General features: G+C 40.3%; 1 protein-coding gene across 3 annotated transcripts in view; it reads left to right on the forward strand.

The window, feature by feature from the left end:
* LOC126475503 (GATOR complex protein WDR24) overlaps positions 1 to 23,409 on the forward strand; it is a 122,177-nt gene that overhangs the window by 29,095 nt on the left and 69,673 nt on the right. For all 3 annotated transcript variants that reach the window (XM_050103412.1, XM_050103411.1, XM_050103410.1), the window contains 2 exons: positions 16,044 to 16,257; positions 22,575 to 22,823. In XM_050103412.1, coding sequence (XP_049959369.1) covers positions 16,044 to 16,257; positions 22,575 to 22,823 — 463 coding nt within the window. The remainder of the gene's footprint in view (positions 1 to 16,043; positions 16,258 to 22,574; positions 22,824 to 23,409) is intronic.

Here is a 23,409-nt window from a genome sequence, read left to right on the forward strand (position 1 = left end):
TGGGTTTTTGGCTAGTGTAGTATAGTTATTTATATTGTCTGCGTATATCATTTTTGCAGTTTTTTTGTATTATCAGTTCAAAAATAAATGTTACTCTTTTCTACTTCTCATACACCTCTATCCTCCTCTCCCATACCCTGTTGTCTTTTATTTCCTACATGTCCTCCTAACTGTTATATACCATATTCATCATGAAGAGAATAAAGGTATATAGATTAGCTTGATAGGCACATAAACTACACTACAAACATTGCTAAGGTCTTGGACAGTGTCCTCCTTCGGAGATAACTAACACACACACACACACACACACACACACACACACACACACACACGAATTTGACACAAACTATAGGTGCTCTTCAAGTATGTGAAGAGAAATAGTAACAAGAGGCCAATTTTGTAGAACAGTGTGTATGAGATTGCAGTTCGTGGTGTAACTTGGTACTTTTGGCCATGGCTATTCCAAATGTGTAAGTGTGTCCTTTTTATGGTGAGTCATTAAATGGATGATGTTTTTTGTTCTTTTTGATTTATTCTGTGTGGAATTTATCCAGTTAAAAATATAACACACATAATTATCTCTTCCATTTCATGAGAAGTAATAATTATATGCAAATCCTGAGCTAGATGATACAGTGATTAAAACACTGTTCTTATATAAATGGGGACTAGTTGCAAATGTCCTTACAACAATCTTAATTTAGTTTCTCACCTTCCCCCGTCCCCTACCATACACCACATCAGGTGAAGGCTGGGATGCCTCAGACTCTGATCCTTTCCCAGCTCACAAAGTTTTCTTCTTCTTCTTCTTCTTCGTTTTCTTCTTCTTCTTCTTCTTATTCTTAGTATTCATCTTGGCAGCATCAATACAAAGAAACATAACCACTGCTTCAGTTAACCTTTTTTTCTTGAATTCTGTGTACTGTAACATACTTCTTGAAGATGCACGAGTATAGCTAGTAAATGGACACACAGTTCTACATTTCATCATCACAGTGCATTTGGTATGCCCATCTTCATGACATATTACTAAAATCAAAATGTACAATGGGGTCTTAGAGTGCTTGTTCAGTACAGTATTTATCATGTGAATCTTCATTCAGCAGTCACCCAACACAAAAGTATGAATTTTATTGATAACTTCTTTATGTATGATCTCCAGAACACATTAGACCCACAGTATTGACTTTGCTTTTAAGACTAAAGTGAAGCTCAATACATATTTCATGAAACAAATTGTGTGAAGAAGCAGATGTACCATAGTACATTCGTATTTTTTCTCCATTTTCCTATGTTTGAACTGGTGAAGTTGAGCTCCCAGAAAATTGACAGAAATGGTGACACTTTCAAATCATTGGTCACAGATTGAATAATTCCTGTGTTGCAGTGGCTGCAAGTGCTGCATTAGATTTATTTCTGTAGACATCACATGCCCCACCATGACACATTAGCTTAAAAAATACAACCACTCTTTATGGTGATGTTTCTAGGATAATATTAAAACTTGTGCTAATGTGATAGGGCCAGATCTTAAGCTGTCTTTGTAAGAAGTCAATGACTCGGGCATATTTTGTGAAAGTTTTAAATGTGCATCTACATTTGTACTCTGCAAACCACTATAAAGTGCATGGTAGACGGTACATCCCATTGTATCAGTTATTAGTGTTTCTTCCTGTTCCATTTGCATAATGTGCATGGGAAGAATGATTGTTTAAATGTCTCCTTGCTTGCTGTAATTAATCTAATCTTATGCTCTCTATCCTCACGGGAGCAATATATAGGGGGCTGCAGTAGTAGGAACCATCTACAAAACTGGAGGTGAGCAAACCATTTCTTAAAATGAGTTTTAGAAAGTGGCCTTTGATAGATTACTGACTCATTTACCTGAATAGAACTGTTAACTGCCTCTCAATTTGGCTTTTGTGAAGTATTCTCCACACACAAAGAAATACAAGGTGAAGTTCTAGCAGACCTGAGCAAGAAAAATTATCCTGTTTTGCAGATAGGCATGAGAAAAAGCCTGCAAACAAGTAAAATTTGGCCATGTGTGTGAGCATGCCCGCGCGCAAACTCGTGCGCACGTGCCCCCACACCCACACACACAAACCAGTCTGGCTGCCGAGGCCAGAGTCTGTCCTTGACAGCCAGACTGTGGTTATGTGTGTGTGAGTTGCATTTGTGTGAGTGAATGAACGAGAGTGTGTGTGTGGCATGAAAATAAGTTCAGAACAGGGCAACAAATCATGTGGAGTGTTGCAGGGATCGGTGCTGGTTCTTTCTAACCTACATAAATAATTTTTCTATGACTGCAAAGGGCAGTTCAAAGACTGTAATGTTTGCTGATGGTACAACCATACTAGTCAACCCTAGCAGACACTGTTCGGATGATAGCAGGAGATGCATACAAGTTGTTCACTTAAGTCATACTCTCACAAAGACTCTTTTAGCACCAGAAGACATTAGTGATCATACTCTGAATGAAAAACACTGTGTAAAATCCCTGTGTGCAGCTGGATAACAAGTTAAAATGCTATCAACACATGGGTAAACTAATAAAGAAGCTCAGTACATGATTTACCTCATAGAACAATTTCCAGTTGCGCTGACCTAGAGACAGGGGTGTTGGTTTATTTTTAGGCTGACGAGATTTCAAAGAGAAAATTCTGAGACACTTGGGTTTATACTTTATCCCTAAGTTCATTACTACACTTACATGTACCTTTCTTGTCAGTTATCATGATTTTCAAATTTATAGTAGGTCTATGATCATGCAGCAACTGAAAAACCCATGGCGAGAATTTATCTTTGATTTGTGAATTGGAAAGGAACATGTAGGTACATTATAAATCAATAAAATTCTTTTCTTCAGAAATGAGAGAGACTGGCATATACTTTTTTGTAGTAATAACCTGGATATATTTTCTGCTGTTTCTAGTCACTTACTAGCTATTTAGGTACAATTTGTTCATCCTAAAAATTGTGAAATGGTACTAATCAACAATCAGATACAAATTATACATTTCCCATTAATATTTAAGTTTTCATTTGACCACAGACTGGTAGGGTACGTCAAACAATATTCAGTAAGCACTGCTAACAGATGCTGCATAGCTCACATTCTTCACAAAAATTACCTTTCATATGGCTGTACCTTTCATATGGCTGCAGTTCCAATAGGAGAAACGGTTTCAGTGATGCTCATGCATACCTCCTTTGGTTTTGGTTTTACTTGTCTTGAGGGCCACAAAGTGGAAGCTGTCAAGTCAGAGGCAAGGGTAGGTGATACCTGCTTTTCTTTTCAATATGGATGTTATTCTTTTTTTGGGCATAAGATCAGTTAAACCAAGTGCAGTAGGCCTATAGGGGGGTATTGTGAATATATATATTTGTGTAATGCTCTACTTTTAGGAAACCTGTTTTTCATAAATATTTAACTAAATGAGAAATATTATTGCACATATTTTGTTTCTTGATTGAAAACTGGGACAACTATGTGCCCTGAATGATTTTCTTGGGATGCCAGGACATTTATGTGAAAACCAGGACTGTCCCAGCAAAACGGGGATGTCTGGTCAGCCTACTTATTTTGCATATTTTCACTAACTGTTGTGTTATGGACTTATCTTCTGGAGCAGTACACCTAAAGTGAATAAAGTGTTTGTTCAGTAAAAGTGAGCAGTAAGAATATTACGTAAAGTGAACAATCATATATCTTGCAGAAGCCTTTTTAAGGATTTTGGAATTCTCATATTTACTTTCCCTTACTTTTAATCCTTAATTTTTGTTGTTGCTGATACTAAAAATTAGTTTCAACTGAACTGTGATGTATATAGGCACAATGCGAGACACAAAAATAATTTCTATGCAGACTTTCTCTCTTTGAACAATGTTCAGAATGGAGTTATGTACTCTGGTAGTAAGATACTCAACAAGCTGCTGTCTAACATAAAACAAGAATTAAGGAATGCCTACCAATTCAGAAACAGTTAAAACCAGACTTCATTAGCCACTTTCTAAATATTACCTGAACAACATTCAAGTTCTGTTGACGACCTGACATCTAGCTGTGAAAATATAATGTAAATGTATAGATAAAATATATGCTCACCAAATGAAGGCAGGAGAAAACGCGCATAAAGTTTATATATGTTTGACACTGCGTCAGCTGTGGGGTGGCGGAGGCTGTTATTTGAAGGTTATGTTATTCTTGAAGGATCAAATTTGCCAAGATCATTAGTAGTCTTTTTTATTACAATTACCAGTTTTGACAAATCTATGCTGACTTTTTTTCTATCAGGACTTTTGGTACAGCTCTGTGTTGATGAATAATCTGAATTACATTTATTGTAAACTTACTGTAAAAAATGACATTGAACTACAGTTATTAGAAGTTTACATGTAAAGGATGACAATGTATATTTCATTGCAAATTTTAAATTATTTGAAAAATGACACTGTATGTTTTCAAAACATAGTGAATCTGAATTAAAATTTTATGTAAATTGCCCTAAAATAATTTTAATGAGACAGGGTGGCACATGTATCATAATTTATCAGTTATCAGACACTGCGTACTTACTTATTTTTGAAAGTATTATATTAGCTAAGTCACTATTGTGGTGCAAGTGATTATTGTATGCTTGGTCATCAGTACAACATTTTTGTGTTTAATCATGTGGTATTTCATTTGTGTCATGCTGGTGTCCCACCCCACTTTTTATTACAGTTTGACGCACCACTATGTGACTTTCAGTGTTGTAAAATGTTTGTATGCCTAATACAACATTCTCAAGTTGCAGTAATGTACACAGTGATCATATGTTTTTGAGCCATCTTCACTTGGGATGTTTGTTTGTGTAATTTTCAGACCCATTGATGACAGCGTAGATCTGTTGAAACTGGTAATAGTAATAAAAAGAATTACTAGCGATCTCGGCAAACTTGGTTTTTCAACAATAGTACATATAAAGGTATTGAAGTTTGCAAGCTTTTGGATCCAGTGGCTCTTTCCTCTGGCAAAAAATTTTGAAGGAGAAGGAAGGGTGCTGAAAGAAAAGGACTGGTGAGGTTTAGGAAATGGGGAGAGTTTAGAAAAGTCACCCAGAACAATGGATCAGGAGGTACATACCGGGTGGGATGAGAAGGAAAGACAGAGTGCAGGGGAAGGCACCACACAAGATTTGAAAACCTGAGAGCTTAAAGGAGGAAGATAGGGTCAAGAGCAAGACAGGGATCAATGACAAAACACCGTGCGTGAGTTAATAAAAGTGAAAAGCTAAGTGCATTGTATGTGATAGAGGTGTGTGTGTGGGAGGGGGGGGGGGGCAGACAGATCAGATAATGAAAGAGACAGAAAACTAAAAGGAAGTGGAGAAAGGAAAAGTTACTGAGAAGAAATGCTGAGACCGAAGAAATTAACATGAATTAAGGTAGGGTGAGTCGTGAGGACCAGGGATATTGTGTAACGCCAGTTCCCATCTGCGTATTTCTCAGAAACGTGTCTGGGGGAAGAATCCAGGTACCCCTTGCAGTGAAACAGGCACCATGGTCATGACTGTCATTTTGTAGAGAACACTTTACAACAGAATTTTTGTGTGTTGCCAGTATACATCCTCTGCCTATGCTCATTCATCCTAACTGATAACTTGGTGTTAGTTATGTCAATATGAAAGGCTGATCGGTATTCTCATAACAGCTGGTACATGGTGTGTGTCATTTCACAGATGGCTTTCCCTTTGGTAGTATATGTTTTGCCAGTTACAGGAGCGGTGTAGGTGGTGGTAAGAGAGTGCATATGACAAGTCATACAGCGGGTTTGGCAGTAGGGGTAGGAGCCAAAGGATTGGGAAATGGGTGCAAAAGTGCACAGGATCCTACAAGAATACTGCGGAGATTGAGAGAGTGGCGAAAAGCTATTCTATATGTGATGGGCAAAATCTTTGCCATAAAGACTCATAGTGAGACTGGCTCATTCAAATCCTTGTAATCTCCCAGTACATTCTCCCAGTTAAATTTCAGATAGTGCTCTCCATGGAAAGTGGCATGGAGTACTATGCCACTTTCCGTGATGTTGACATCATCCTCACTGAGGGTTAGCTGCACACTTCTGTTCACTGTACTAACAAACAACAGTACTTACATTTTCAAACAATGGAACCTCTAGGTAGGAATATCAACACTTTAGGAAAAGACAAATTGCCACTTACCATAAAGAAGACATGTTAAGTTGCAGACAGGCACAATTAAAATACACTTACATAAAGCTTTCAGCCACAGCCTTCATCAGCAAAAGAAAAATACACACAATTCAAATACACAAGCAAGCACACCTCATGCACACGACTGCCAACCCCTGCCTCACAGGCCGAAATGCAGCCATAGCATTCAAGGCAAACGTGTTTGTTTCGATGCAGGCTCTTTACAGCATTACACTAGCATTCTCACCTCAGCCTTCACTGGATGTAATTACCCTAGTTCAAAAGCACATTTCCCAGGCCATTATATCCAAAACTGGTACTGCTAATCCCTCCAAAAAACACTGAGGAATGCACATCTTGTCACTCAGTATTATCCTGGTCTTTACTGTATTAATCAACTACTTCGATAAGGCTGTGACTTTCTAAAATCATGCACTGAAAGGAAGTGCATTCTGTCCGACGTTTTGCCCAACATGCTTAGAATAGCTTTTCATCTATCTCCCAGTCTCCACAATATTCTTGCCAAATCCTATGCTGCTCCTGCATTCATATCCCTACCCTGTGGCTCCTACACCTGTGACCATCCCCATTGTAAGACTTTCCCTATGCACTCTCCTACCACTTCCTATTCCAGCCCTATAAATGTCAAAACATACACCATCAAAAGAGAAAGCTGCCTTGACACGACACATGTCACGTACCAGCTCTTATGGAAACACTGCTTAGCCTTTTATGTTGGCATGACTACCAACTAGTTATCAGTTAGGATGAGTGGGCATGGGCAGAGGGTGTATACTGGCAACACATAATATCCTTTTGGAGAGCCAGCTCTACAGTGTGACAGTCGTGACCACAGTGCCTGTTTCACCACATGTCTCGTGTGGATTCTTCTCCCAGACACCAGTTTCTTACATCTCCACAGGTGGGAACCGGCTTTACAACATGTCTATCGTTCTCACCACCCACTTGGCCTTAATTTACATTGATTTTTTCTGTCTCAGCATTTCTTCTCAGTAACTACTCCTTTCTCCACTCCCCCTTAGTTTGCTATATCTTTCATTTTTTGACCTTTCTATTTTGTCCCGCCCTCCACCTCTACCACATACAGTGCAATTAGCTTTTCACTCTTATTTATTCATGCACAATGTTTTGTCAGTAATCTCTGTCTGGCTTATGACCCTATATTCCATCTTTAAGCTCTCATACTTTCAAATGTTGTGTGGTGCAGTCCCCAACAATCTTGTCTTTCCTTCTCATACCATTCGGTAAGCCTCCCCTGATGCGGGGTTTTGAGCAACTTTTCTGAACTCTCCTCATTTCCTCAACCTGACCTGCCCTTTTTCTGCAGATTTTAATACCTTTGCATGTGTTTTCACCTGCTGTCACTTGGTAACTTGATTTTTATCTATACAATTACATTATATTTTCAATAATTGATTACCTTTAGTGACATTTGGCTGTGTTTGTTATAAAGCTGTATGACAAGTAGTAATAATGTACGCTACACAGGGCTCATTATTTATAAATGTAATAATTTTTTCTTTGAAAAATACCATTGTAATCAGGTAGATATAAAATCATTAATAGTAGATAATCAGCAGCTATATAACAAAATAGGGGAGGCAGCACTTTTTTTCAAAGAAGGGGCTTTCTTACCAAGGAGAGCAAATAGACTATTCTTCAGTCACATGCAAGGACAATGTCTAGCACCATGTATGAAACAAAACATTTTAGTATGATCACGTGTCAGAAAACTCATTTAACAGCATGTTGTTTCTCTTAGTGGTAAGTGCTGTATCCCTCAGCCACAGTGAAAGTGGCTTGGATGACAAGGTTTTTCAGACTATACCACTGATGATACACTGCTCCATTGACTTACACAGAGAGTGACACTCCAGACAGTGGGCTTGCCCCTTATCTCCACATAAACCGACATGCTGCAACCAGTGCTCTATGGGGTGGCATAAGTAGGCACTCCTTTGCACAGGTAGCCTCAAGTGTTTGCTTGATTTATGTTACTATGCTACATTCCAGCCACTTCCCCAGTGACAACTCTTGGCTATTCCATGGATTTGCTACAGTTTATTGTGTTGGCTGGGTTCTCACTCGCTGTTTACCAACAAATAAACTTGCACTTGGTTCTGTGCATCAGACTTGTGTTATTTATAAACAGCTCGCATCTCTTGAGGTACACAACAAGCAATGGATGGCCATACTACTGTAATACTTAGCTGTGTGGTCAGCTGCATCCTCAATGACACCTGTTTTTCCATTGTTCCTGTCACTGCAGGATAGAACTGATGACTAGCAAACGTACTTGCATCAACTACTTTATAATTTCAACACTTTCAAGGTAAATGACACTGTTCTTCAAAAACTTTTCCTTTTGTCTTGGTCATCACAGGAAGATGATCATGACAGGTTGTTGTTATCCAAGATCTGGGTGTACTTTCAGAGTACTATAGTTACAAAATGCATACAACCTTTTCCAGATTAGAAGTCTACCACTGTCAAAAATTGCAATCTGAATTGTACCATGACTGGGTATTAGATCTTAAAGGATTGAGTCTCCGTCGTCATTGCAATTATTTGTGTGTATATGAACAATGCAAACAATCGTGCTGTTTCCATAACTGGGGACTGTGTGCACTTGCCAAAGAAGTTCATACCCAGGTGTTAAAGTCTTTGGGTCCATGAAGTTCTCAGAATTGTGCAAAATTTCAAATTCTCACAAAAGACTGAAAAGTTGCCTGATCAGAAGGGATAAACAATCAGTTCATTTGATGGGGAAGCAGGCTATGGTTGGATAGAAATAGTAAACAACAGAGATCATGGAATCATGCATTCATGTTTTTGAGGTTCGGAATCTTCCTCCAATTATCCTAATCACAGTCCAGCATCACTTACATCCCAAATTGCACTGACTTATTGTACAGAGTGTTTTGTGCACCACCCACTCCATCAGTGCCGAAAGTAATACAAAATTTTCTTTTGTTGTAAGAAACGTGGTCATGTTAGCAGTGTTTGTAATTCTTGTGTTCTTGTAAGACCACAAAGCTGCATAGTAGTGATTCAGTGCATAAAATTGGAACTTTAATAAACCCAAAATGGGGAATCTATAAAAATTGTTAATAGATTAACTGATCTTTGATAACTCAGGTGGACACAGGGGCTTCTACATTGGATGTCAATTGGAATATTTATGTAGGTGTTGGATCAACTCCATTACAACCATTTGACAAAAAATTTACAACGTAAAGTGGACAATACAGATAAAAGTAGCAATTCAAATTGAAGAAGCATCAGATAATTGTGTAGCTAGACAGGTTTCCCTTTTAGTCATTCGTTGATTGAATACAGATAATATTTTTAGTCTAGGTGCTTTCATTTAGTAACAAGAAAACTAAGATTCCATTCCAAGCTTGACCCATATTCCACACCTATCACAACAGACCTACAGTGAACATGACCACTTACAGAAACAAAATGTCATTGTGCCCATCTCATCTAGTTCCTGGTATCTCTGGTAGTAGGCCAGGAGGCACACAGCTCCCTTAGACTGTGTGGGGACATCAAGGCAATAAGTTATCAAATTTTTGCATAAATATTTCCAATCCCTCGTCATGAAGAGTTTCTAAACAGAAACGAGGTTAATGCCACACCAAGGTCAACCTAACTGGTGTCTATTTACAACTTGCATTGCATTCAGACCCGCAACAGATATTTCAGTTTTGAACACACCATTTGGATGATATTATTATCAAAGGCTTCCATTTGAAATTTCCAATGTCCCCACTATCTTTGAGCACTGTCTAGAACAGTTGTTCCATAATGTTCCTGTGTGTCGCGATTATCTTGCTGACATAATTGCCATGGATGCTAATACATATAAGCACCTGCACAACCTTTTTATGGTATTCACTAATTTTCCGAATGTGGACCTGAAATGCTATCTAATGAAATATTCCTTTAAATCAACAATCTAAGTTTCATATTTGGCAAAAAGAGTAAATTTCCTACTTGACAGCATGTATAAGCCTTTGACAGTGTGACACCTCCAAAGGTGTATGGTGATCAAAAGTGTGACAAAGCATTTCACATCCTCAAACACGCATCAGAGTCTGTGCCTTGTCTATTTCCATATCCTGCAGGGAAATCATTGATAATAGCAACTGATGTATCTTGATACAGCACTGGGGCATTCTTGTCACATCGTCAATGAGATAGTTCCGAGCACTTCATTGCATCCATGATGTGATGGACTACAAACTTTTATTGGCATTCTTTGGGTCTTGATATTCTTTACTGTCTTTTTTGTTGGATGAAACCCCCGATGGGTAATGCTGTGCCCTTGGTATTCAGTAGAAGGTTGGGAAGACTTATCCAAATAGCACTTGATACCCTTGTCCCGCAATGTCTGATACAGAAGCAAAAGGTTGTGAAAATGGTCTTCACTGGTGGGACCAGCGATGACAGTGTCGTCAAGGTAGTAGGTACAACAAGGGATTAGGTATGTGAGCTGCTCCAAGTAATGTTCAAAGAAAGGCCAGAGCGCTGACGACTCCAAAAACCAAGTGGCTGTACTGGTAGAGAACTATATGGCATATTGATGACAAGGATCTGATGAAACTCTTCATCAAGTGGTTGCTGTAAATATGCTTCTTACAAATCCAGTTTTGAAAAATAATGTCCCCCCACCAGTTCTGTTACGTGTTCTTCCAGACGGGAAGTGGTATATGTATTGGGCACAGACAGCGAATTGATTGTCACCTTGAAATTACTGCAAAGGTGGAGCTTGCCATTGGTTTCTTAATAATAACTAATGAAGTAACTCATTGACTGGATGGTATGGGTTCCAAGGCACCTAAAGCTGCCTGCCTATCTAGTTCTTTTACTTAATCACAAAGTGCCAGTAGCATAGGCTTGGTATAAAAGATACGAGGTCACGCTGTGAATTTCAGGGTGATACATGATGCATAATCTGTGGCGTTGCGAATAAAGGATGGAATGTTCCTTGCACATATCATCCAATTCGTAGTAGGGAATGAGGTCAGACATTAAATGTCTCAAGTTGGCAACCATGAATCCAGACTCCGTGAAAGCATCCAAGTGAAACAAATTTTTCATAAACGCACTGCCCACTACGAGGAGCATCAGTGAGCCCACCACTGCCTTGTATGCCATCTCTGCAATAAACTATCAAAGAATAGGAATTTGTTGTCAGTAGGCAGTGGAGGGGAATCAAGGTCAAGGAAGTGTTAGAGTGATGCTTCTGTGCTGGTATGCACTTGAAGTCGAAGGGGGCATGCTGCCGATATGCACATTAATGAACATTTTGTTAGAAGCAGTTGCAACATTGTCATACACTTGGCCAACGACGTCAGTGCCTGTAGCTTGAGAGTTCAAAGTCACAGCTGGAGCTGACCTGTAGTTGCACACAAGTACTAAATGTCCTTGCTTTTGACAGTGCTGGCAAGTAGCCCAACACTGAGGACAGGCCAGCTGGTCATATTGAATGAAACAAGCTGGACTGGACGGCAGGGGCTTGTGGCTGGGCATGTTGCATTGCCACAAAGTCTGTCTCCAAAACAGGTGCTGGAATGTGTGTGCCTTCTATCATCTAAGACTAGGGATATAACCGATGGCCTGCAGCCCAGGAAATTTGAAATGCTTGTGGTGCCTTAACTACTTCTTTTAACTTCTTAACTACTTGAACTGCAATTCCCCGTCAGCAGATGCCTTTATCGCAGGCTGACCTAATAATAGCATCCCAAACTATTGTGTCCACATAAGATTCCTTAGATTGTGCATTAACAAAATGATACTTTTGACTAAAAACCTTGCAACTCTGCAGCCCTTCTGCTAAAATTTATGGGGTTGTTTCCTGCATCGGCAAAACACCACTCTCTTGGAAATCACATGGGTAAGCTTGAAGTAAAAAAAATGAAACATTTCCTCGAACGACAGAGATGTAGGGAGGCTAACTTTCCTAACAAGTGGTACATCTGGATAAATATCAACAACAAAAAGAGAGCTTTGAGAGAGTCGGTGTAAATTACCTTGAAGGCCGTGAAATATTGCTCTAGGTGTTCCTCATATGATTCTCAGTCTTCTTCGTAGGCGGGGAAAGGTGGCAGAAAGGGTGGGAAATTTTGAGGCTATATTAACAGGCCTGTCAGCACTCTGTCAAACATTGCCATGTGTTCCTATTGCTGCATTTCCAACCACCTCTCGCTCTCCAGCAGCTGCCGTGAACGCTGAAGAGAAACCTCCAAGACATGCCTGTCGACATTACAACTTTGTTAAAAAACACACGTGGATAGTGATCCCATTCACTGCCATTTGTGTAGCTACACACATAAATAAGTACACATAGAATAAGTCACTTTAATGACAATGGTGATCATTAGTTCCATCAAAGGTCTGTGTACATAGCTAGGCCGAGTCCCAACAAGTGACAAACGTCTTGGGAGCAGAGTCAAGTGAGCATATGAATGAACCATAAAAGAATCAAGCAGAGAGCCCTATGATCCAGGATTTTAGTACAGAGGTTGCTAGTCAGATTCACAAGGTGGCACTGTACACACCGTCCTTGATGTGATACTGATGTCGCTGTTTGATTTACATCTACAGCCATACTCCGCAAGCCACCTGACGGTGTGTGGCAGAGGCTACCTTGAGTACCTCTATCGGTTGTCCCTTCTATTCCAGTCTCGTATTGTTTGTGGAAAGAAGGATTGTTGGTATGCCTCTGTGTGGGCTCTAATCTCTCTGATTTTATTCTCATGGTCTATTCGCGAGATATACGTAGGAGGGAGCAATATACTGCTTGACTCCTTGGTGAAGGTATGTTCTCGAAACTTCAAAAAAAGCCTGTACTGAGCTACTGAGCATCTCTCCTGCAGAGTCTTCCACTGGAGTTTATCTATCATCTCCGTAACGCTTTCGCGATTACTAAATGATCCTGTAACGAAGTGCGCTGCTTTCCATTGGATCTTCTCTATCTCTTCTATCAACCCTATCTGGTACGGATCCCACACTGCTGAGCAGTATTCAAGCAGTGGGCGAGCAAGCGTACTGTAACCTACTTCCTTTGTTTTCGGATTACATTTCGTTAGGATTCTTCCCATGAATCTCAGTCTGGCATCTGCTTTACCGACGATCAACTTTATATGATCATTCCATTTTAAATCACTCCTAATGCGTACTCCCAGATAATTTATGGAATTAACTGCTTCCAGTTTCTGACCTGCTATATTGCAGCTAAATGATAAGGGATCTTTCTTTCTATGTATTCGCAGCACATTACACTTGTCTACATTGAGATTCAATTGCCATTCCCTGCACCATGCGTCAATTCGCTGCAGATCCTCCTGCATTTCAGTACAATTTTCCATTGTTACAACCTCTCGATATACCACAGCATCATCCGCAAAAAGCCGCAGTGAACTTCCAATGTCATCCACTAGGTCATTTATGTATATTGTGAATAGCAAGGGTCCAATGACACTCCCCTGCGGCACACCTGAAATCACTCTTACTTCGGAAGACTTTCTCCATTGAGAATGACATGCTGCGTTCTGTTATCTAAGAACTCTTTCCAATCACACAATGGGTCTGATAGTACATATGCTCTTACTTTGTTCATTAAATGACTGTGGGGAACTGTATCGAACGCCTTGCGGAAGTCAAGAAACACGGCATCTACCTGGGAACCTGTGTCTATGGCCCTCTGAGTCTCGTGGACGAATAGCGCGAGCTGGTTTCACACGGTCGTCTTTTTCGAAACCCATGCTGATTCCTACATAGTAGATTTCTAGTCTCGAGAAAAGTTATTATACTTGAACATAATACGTGTTCCAAAATTCTACAACTGGTCGGCGTTAGAGATATAGGTCTATAGTTCTGTACATCTGTTCGACGTCCCTTCTTGAAAACGGGGATAACCTGTGCCCTTTTCCAATCCTTCGGAACGCTACGGTCTTCCAGAGACCTACGGTACACCGCTGCAAGAAGGGGGGCAAGTTCCTTCGCATACTCTGTATAAAATCGAACTGGTATCCCATCAGGTCCAGCGGCCTTTCCTCTTTTGAGCGGTTTTAATTGTTTCTCTATCCCTCTGTCGTCTATTTCGATTTCTACCATTTTGTTATCTGTGTGACAACCTAGAGAAGGAACTACAGTGCAGTCTTCCTTTGTGAAACAGCTTTGGAAAAAGACATTTAGTATTTCAGCCTTTAGTCTGTCATCCTCTGTTTCAGTACCATTTTGGTCACAGAGTGTCTGGACATTTTGTTTTGATCCACCTACCGCTTTGACATATGACCACCATCGCTCAGTGGCTGGACCCATGCCTCCAGGTGTTGGCAAGTAGAATCATAACAAGATGAGTCAGTGCCTCGCTTCTCGTTATGTTTATCGCCAGTAAGGGGTCTGGTGTGACAGGTGTGGTAACATAAGCTTACAAAAGAATTAACCGTAGCCAAATCTGTCACTTTTATCCGACACCATCTCCTGCTAGCTGATGGCTCCATGCTGCGCTGTTAAGGTCTCTGTTTTTACTGAACAGGTCTACAGTCACCATTCCACAACACTTGCCAAGAGAAACAGAAAAATGCCTAAGCAGAATTTTGCACTTCACCCAGGAATGCACTTCCGGTCCTCTCTGTGTTCTGTACTGCATTAAATAACTTCATGAATCATGAAGAATCACATAATCCTGACTTCAGAAATATGCAAACAAAGCAGCTGACTCCCCCATTTCTCGGGCTCCAAACTGTGCCACAAAATTATACAACATGTACGTTTTCCAGTCAATCGAAACAATTGCGGAATGTAGACATTCTCATTGTCCATATCCTGCTATTATTTTCAGTGCTTCTGTAAGGTGCTGCCTTCTGGCAGGACCTTAAGAACTTTCTCTGCAGTGGATGATGGAAAACACCAGCCATTATGAGGAAATTACTCACCTTGCAAGCTATGTAGGCTCTTGCCACTACCCAATTAGGAGGAGTGGGGAAAGACCGGCCTATCAGCTCCAGGCTCAAGAAAGGCTCATTCCCCAACCAGAAACTGGCTAAGGTGACTACAATAGGGCTAGCATATATGGTTGGCCAGGAAGTGGTATATTACAGTATGAAATAAATAAAGAACTGTATATTTTGAAATCAGCTGTAGTAGCCAATATATACGCTACGAATGATAGTCTGAATACTTGTAATAAAAGAAATAAAAAGGAGGAAGCAAGACAGAAGAACGTAGACAGTCAGTTCGAGAGCAACAGGAAAACGAAATATATTGGTGTGTAAATATTCAGACAAAGTTGTACATTATTAAAAAAATCTAATATGAGGATAGGATTCCAGACTAATAATGTATTAAGACTGTGCTTATGATGTGGAATTAGTCATAGTTGTAACAAGTTTCTGAGCTTATATGTTTACAAGATTAATTGTGATGATTGTGCAAGTATTATGTAGGCTAGATTGAAAGAAAACGTACTCACAAAAGAGATTTAATTTGGGGTGCATGTCTCACTCAAACACAAGCATGTAAGTTGCCATACCGTTTCTTATTTGTGCTATCAGTTATTCAATACTATACAGTTTTTTTGTTTAATCTCTCCTGTTTCTGATTGGTTTTCTATGTCCCCATATTTTCTCCGCTCTTTATTTCCTAGTTTCACTTCTTGTATTTTGGTATGTTTTGTATGAACTTATGTGACATATGCAAAAGGTAAACATAAGTTGAATTAATTGCCACTGAATAGTGAGGCAGTCATTGTGTACAAAGATAATTATGTTGTTAATAAATTTTTAAATATTTGCTCTTGTTTATGTGCAGCAATACAGAAAGTGTAAGAGATGTACAATTCAGCCCACACATTCACCACATGTTTGCTGCTGTGTCTGAGAATGGCAATGTGCAGCTCTGGGATATCAGACGTCCTGACCGTTGCTGCCATCAGTTTACAGCACATAGTGGTCCTGTCTTTGCCTGTGATTGGCATCCAGAAGTGACATGGCTAGCTACTGCCAGCAGAGACAAAACTATAAAGGTATGAATCAATACTATACATGTGTGATTATAACAAAATAGCAATGTATGATCATCCTCAATCATTGTGAAGACGTTAGCAGGTGACAATTCACTTTTCAGAGAAAGTAGTGAATATCAGATAGGCATACAAAACATAGCCTTGCTGGTTGTTCTTTAAATGAAGATAAGTATAATCAAACATATGTATTCAACACTGTTGCTGCAGTGTGTGTGTGTGTGTGTGTGTGTGTGTGTGTGTTTTGAAACTCATTCATATTGAGATGAAAAATATAAAAGACTAACAAGCAATCATCTTCACTTTGCTATGTCTGGCCACCATTCATGATGTTGATTTAGTGGTCTGCCCTCTGTTAATAATTATTTTCCAGTCAAGATTTTCTACTGTTACAATCTACTACAATTTATTTATTGTTTTGTCTGTATGAAAAGAAATTTTATTTCTCTTTGTGTGATTTTAGCTTTCAGTTTAGATATTTGTACAAATTATAAATTCCTTTCTTGGTCTTGCACTGCTGTTGTGCACAAAAAATTATTTTCTGTTAAAAATTTCGCCATCTCATGAAATAAAGGAGTTCATATTTAGTATATTAAATTGTTGAGTCAATGTATTTAGCGTGCTTGACAACAGTATCATGAAAAAGAAAAATTGTTTGTCACTATATAGAGGAGCTGGTGAGTGGTAGACAGGCACAACGGAAAGACTGTGGTGCCTTTCTGCAACTCAGCACCTCCTCTGTATGGCAAGTAGCATTGTATCCTTTTCATGATATTGGCGTTATTCTATCCTGGATTTGTTGTTTTATTGGCATGCTTGCTTTATTTGTACACGTAACATATTAAAAGATCATTAATGGTGCATGTATGGATTATAATCAAACTGTAATTTGATGTTATATTATGGACTCTCACTGCAGTTCTTGATCATGACTGCCTTTCATACAAAGCTATAATAGTGTCACAGAAGAAGCTGAGTAGCACAGTCACCATAGTGTAGTGGTTATGATACTAGACTTGCATTGAGGGTCGTGAGTTCAAAACTCACTTGAACTGTAAAATTTTAATTTCTATATTTGGTTCGAGTACAGTCTAGAAGTATCCACAAACAGTTCTGTAACTGTATATATACCGTATGTGTTCCGGCTGGAGGCAGTTTGCTCCGCGCTCTTGTATGTGCAAGTGCTGAATAAACATTTGTTCTGGTGGAGACACTGAGTACTGGAACTTGTAGTAGCGCACATTATCGACGACACAGTAGCTCCCATCAGGCCATGACAGAGCTTCCGTTTATGTGATGAGAAACCCGATTTCGAGCCATATGCAACAGATCGCAATCTGTCGGAGACAGAAGAAGAAGAAGAAGAAGAAGAAGAAGAGGACATTATGATGACAGCAGCTGTGTGCCACCATATGAGACACCCTTCCAGGTTCTCTGGAGACGGTGGCCAAGATCCAAACAAGTGGGTGAAGGTGTAGGAGCGTATAGCCAAATTTACCAAATGAGATGACACCGTGTGTTTGGCTAACGTATTTTTCTGCTTGGAGGGCACTGTCAAGCAATGATATGAGAACAACAAGGAGAAGTTCACAAGCTGGGAAGTATTCCAGGTGGAACTGCGCAAGTATTTTGGTGACACACAACGACAGTAGTGCAAGGCTGAAGATAAATTAAAGTGCAGGGCACAACGTCCAGGAGAAACTACAGCATCCTACATTTAAGGTGTCTTGGAGCTGTGTAAAATAGTGGATCCTAGAATGAAGGAGAAAGATAAGGTTGCACATCTCATGAAGGGTGTTGCTGAGGACAAGTATCAATCCCTAATCCTGAAGGAGGTTTCGACAGCAGAAGACTTCATAAAATGGTGCCAGTATATCAAGGCAACACATCAAAAAATAATTACACACAAGAAGTTTGAACATCTTCCAAACATTGTATCAATGTCTGTGATGGAGGAAGGAACTGATTTCACAAGTGTTCTTCGTCAGATAGTGGTAGAGTAAGTTCAGAAGGCACTTGGATTGAACGGCGAGCAAAAAACCAAGACACTTCAAGAAGTCATAGGGGAGGAAGTGGAACAGACATTGAACCCAATCTCTCATCCTTCATTTCCCTTTAAAACAGTAAAAAAGTAAGACCCAGGCGAAGTCACATTCCTACAATGCCGCATGAGGAATCTGTTTGGGCACCAAGGAAGACTGACATCTGGAGGACCCATGATACCCAACCAGCATGTTTCCGCTGTGGAAGACCAGGACATGGGTGTGCTGTTGTCAAGAAAGGCAGCAGATATTTGATGACGCCTGCACCAGAAGATAGCAGACCGATCTTAGCCAATGCCAACTCTGGGACGACTTAGATGAACGAGAAGATGTGGGTACAGGGTGACGTAGGTCACCATCGCTGCAAGCCAGCCGCTGGAGAGGATGCTCCCCAATACGCCGATCAAGGTCTCCATCGCCATTTAGAAGCTCCAGCTGATCACCTAGCTGCTGCAACCTGGAAAACTAAAGGGTGCGACCTTCCTTGGAGGTGAGGCCGCCGAAGAAAAAATCCTGTGCCGTCGATCACTACAAAAATGACAGGAAACTATGTCGATATCCTCATGAATGGCTGACCAGCCCAAGCTCTTGTGGACTCTGGAGGATCATATTCAGTCATTTTGGAGATGTATCGTCGCCAGTTGCAGAAAACTGTATTCGTCAACAACAAAACATCTCTGCTGAAGGTGGCTAATGGGAAATATGTAAAACATACAGGAAGATGTGTCATCCGTGTGGGTATAAGTGGCCATACACAGCCCTTAGAATACAACGTCTTACAAGAGTGTAATCATGACGTGACATCATTCTTGGATGGGACTTTTTGAAAGCTTCTCAGGCAATTATAGATTGTGGTTGCTTGAAGATTATGCTAGACGAGATGAGATACTGTGGACAGGAAGATGCGCATCTGAGTGTGTGGAGACTGTGTGCTGGATCGAGTGATCATTCCTGCAGTCAGTGCTAGAAAGGTAACTGTCATGGGTCATGCATGCAATGCATCAATCCATGGATCTTGTAGTGGAATGTAAGAGAAGCATACCACTGAAGAATAACTTGGTCATCCCAGCCTCTGTCGTCTCGTTTAAGAACGGATTCTGTGAATTATGGATAGTTAACTGTCACCGAGAACCACAGATCCTTCCAAGACACACGTGCATAGCAAATGCTGAGCCGTTAATTGCCGAACAGCTGAGCATCATAGAAACCTCCCATGCTTAGTCTGTGGGTGAAATTGGCACTACCACTACGGGACAAGATCTTCTAGCTTGACTACCAACAGATCTCACTAAGGAATTACAGAAGAAGCTACTTGCCAGTCTTCAAAAGTTCTCTGAATGCTTCATACTGTGCATCAGCAATGTAACATTGAATAATTTGCGACGAGGTACAGAAAATAATGAAGAATGACATCATCCAGCCTTCGTAGAGCCCATGGTCATCACCAGTGGTTCTCATCAGGAAGGAGGATGGCAGTTGGCACTTTTGTGTTGATTACTGGAAGCTTAACTAAAAGGGACGTTTACCACCTTCCAGGAATTGACAATACACTAGATTGTCTGAAGGGGGCTAAGTTTTTCTCAACCATGGACATGTATGAGTTTAAGGTAATGCCGTTTGTCATTTTGAACGGATGATGGATAATCTTCTAAGCCACCTGAAGTGGACGGTGTGTCTTTGTTATTTAGATGACATTATAGTGTTATCAGAGACATTTGATGAACATGTAAAAAGACTGAGGGCATTCTTAAGTGTGTCCAACAAAGCGGACTGAACTTAATCCAAGAAAGTAACTCTTTGGAGCAAAAGAAATAAAATACTTGAACACCTTGTGTCAAACAAAGGTGTGCGGCCAGACCCAGAAAAGGTGAGATCTATAATGGAATTTCCTATTCCTAAAAGTATTAGTGATATGAGAAGCTTCCTTGGATTATGTTCTTATTACCGTCTTTTTATCAAAGGCTTTTGTATCAAAGCCAGGCCACTCCAAGAGTTGTTAAAAGTTAATGCTAAATTTATCTGGGATGGTGCTCATCAAAATTCATTTGATGTGCTATGAAAAGCTCTTACGACTGACCCTGTACTTGGTCTGTATGATGAGAGAGCACCTACAGAACTACACACAGATGCAAGTGGGTATGGGATCAGTGCTGTTCTGGTGCAAATTTCGGATGGAAAAGAGACACGTACAAAACCCGAGAGGAACTACTCAACTACAGAAAGAGAATGTCTTGCTGTGATATGGGCCACATGCAAATTTTGACAGTATCTCTATGGAAGGCCATTCACTTTGTTGGTTGACAGGTCTTAAGGATCCAACAGGACGACTCGCCAGGTGGGCACTATGTCTTCAAGAGTATGACATTACCATAGTGTACAAGAGTGGAAGAAAATACAAAGATGCCGACTGTCTCTCAAGAAACCCTGTGCAAGACCATCAAGACTTTGGTGAAGATAGTGACTGTCTCGCTGCTCTCCAGGATCTCTCTGCTGAGAAGAAGGATGATGCCAAGATATCTCAAATTATGCTTGCCTTAAATTGGTCAGAGGATGTGAAAGGACAATTTAAGGTTACTTTGCAAGAAAAACTGATCCATTTGGAAAGAGGTGGCTACCAGTGATTCCTAAACACATGCGCTTAGATGTTCTACACGAATTCCATGACACACCTGAGGTCGGACATTTGGGATTTATTAAGACATACGATAGGATGCACAAAAGATTTTTCTGGCCAGGTTTATTTAGGAGTGTCTGTCACTATGTGTCGCCTTGTCCTCAGAAACCGCCTGGCCAACTCATACCAATTCCACCACCCAAAACAGCTTTCCAGTGTGTTGGGATTGACCTCTTCGGACGATTTCCAACATCTGCTAGTGGCAATAGATGGATTATTGTTTGCACTGATTATCTGACACGCTATGCCATTACAAAAGCCGTGAAAACAGCCGAAGCATTTGAGGTAACCAAATTCATCGTGGAAGACATTGTATTTAAAACATAGTGCATTGTATAAAAACACGGTGTCCCAAAGTTGTTAATTACGGATCGAGGGAAAGTTTTTCAATTGAATCTCAAGACAGAGATAAACCGTTGGTGCAACATTACTCATCACATGACGACTGCCTTCCATCCGCAAACTAACGGGCTTACTGAACGCCTTAATAAGACCTTGATCGACATGCTATCAATGTTCGTCAGTGTTGAGCAGAGCAACTGGGATGAGGTGCTACCTTCAGTGACATTTGCCTACAACACCACCAAACAAGACTCCACAGGATTTATGCCATTTTTTTCTGGTACATGGGTGTGAGGTGACTACGGTGATGGACACTGTGCTTCCAGTACAGTCTGATGACGTGGACGATGACTACATCAGCCAGATGTTAACCAGAGCTGAGGAAGCTCAGCAGTTAGCTCGACTCCGCACGCTGCAGGTTCAAGAAAATGATCGCCAAAGGTATGACGCAAGCCACCGCTCTGTTGTGTAACAGCCTGGCGACCTCGTCTGGATCTTCACTCCTGTTCAGAAGGTTGATCTCTCTGAGAAGCTCCTGAGGCGCTACTTTGGACGTTATAAGGTTATAAAGCAATTGTCTGATGTTACTTACGAAGTTGAAGATTTTGACCCCAACACAAGACAACAAAAGATCAGAGGTACGGTCCATGTCCTTCGAATGAAGCCCTATAAGGATCCTGCAACCCAGGGTAAATTCGAAGCTACAGCGACAGGCAACGAGCGGAAAGGCGATGAACAGCTAGCAGCAAAAGAAATTCTAAGAAGATCACCGCCAGGACAAGAATCGTTCATTGGGAGTCGGAGTATGCAGGACCGATGACTCGTTCCCGGACTAGGAGGATGTAACACCAAGACGCTGTTCTCTTAAGGAGGGAGCAATGTCGCAGAAGAAGCTGAGTAGCACAGTCACAGTGGTGTAGTGGTTATGATACTAGACTATTGCATGGAGGGTCGTGAGTTCAAAACTTACCTAAACTGTAAAATTTTAATTTCTGTATTTGGTTCGAGTACAGTCTAGAAGTATCCACAAATGTCCAGAATCATTGTACTGGAATGTTTTGTAACTGTATATGCACCTTATGTGTTCTTGCCAGAGGCAGTTCACTCCACGCTCTTGAGTGTACAAGTGCTGAATAAACCTTCATTAAGTGAAGTTAGTGTTCATCATTAATCTGATTACATCTTCTTCTATGTGACAATATTATTAGCATTCAAGCAATTACCATGTTTCATTCTTTTTTTCCTTTTGGTCTCTCTTTTAGGTCTGGAATCTGAATGCCAAACCAACACTTGAGTACACAGTTCCTACAATAGCATCTGTGGGTCATATAAAGTGGCGTCCACAGCGAAAATTTCACATTGCCAGCTGTGCACTTGTTGTTGATTGTAGCATAAATGTTTGGGATGTTCGTAGGCCTTACATACCTTATGCTGCATTCAATGAACATAAAGATGTTGCAACAGATGTCGCATGGTGTGGTAATCCACACACATTTGTCTCCACAAGCAGGGTAAGTTTTCTTGTAAGATTAAAAGAAAATGTTCTCTTCAGATGCACAAAGTAGTGACATAAAATGACTAAACATAACGCTCAGTTTTCAGTGCAGGTGATTTTTTTGGTATATACAGTGAGAGTTATAATAATCCAAATACCAAAGTTGCTGTCTGTTGACTACTGTTTTATGGACGGACCTCTTAATGAGTAATTTCCTCCAGTACAGGATGAGGTGTTCACGCCACATGTTTTGCTCACACTCTGCAGGTTTTAATCTCTAAATTGAAATTAAAATTGATTAAAAATAGGTGTAATACATTAAAGAAGCAGTCATTTTATTTTCACATAATTACAGATTGTTTTCTGTGGAAACATGGTACTCACATCTTCCTTTTTCTCTGTAGCCACACACATGCAACACTGAGATGGATATGGTACAAATGGAATTTTAAAGTTGTGTTCCATGTCCAGCATCGGAATTGTGTTGCTATTTAGAGACTTTTAATATGTTTTAGTGCATATAGACTGTCTACTACCAGTTTGAAGTATTGTATCCCTCTATGTGATTGCAAATGAGAAAGGTTAAATGAGATTTTAGTGAA

This window comes from Schistocerca serialis, chromosome 4, assembly GCF_023864345.2.
Source record: "Schistocerca serialis cubense isolate TAMUIC-IGC-003099 chromosome 4, iqSchSeri2.2, whole genome shotgun sequence".
In the NCBI taxonomy this organism is placed as follows: Eukaryota; Metazoa; Arthropoda; class Insecta; order Orthoptera; family Acrididae; genus Schistocerca; species Schistocerca serialis.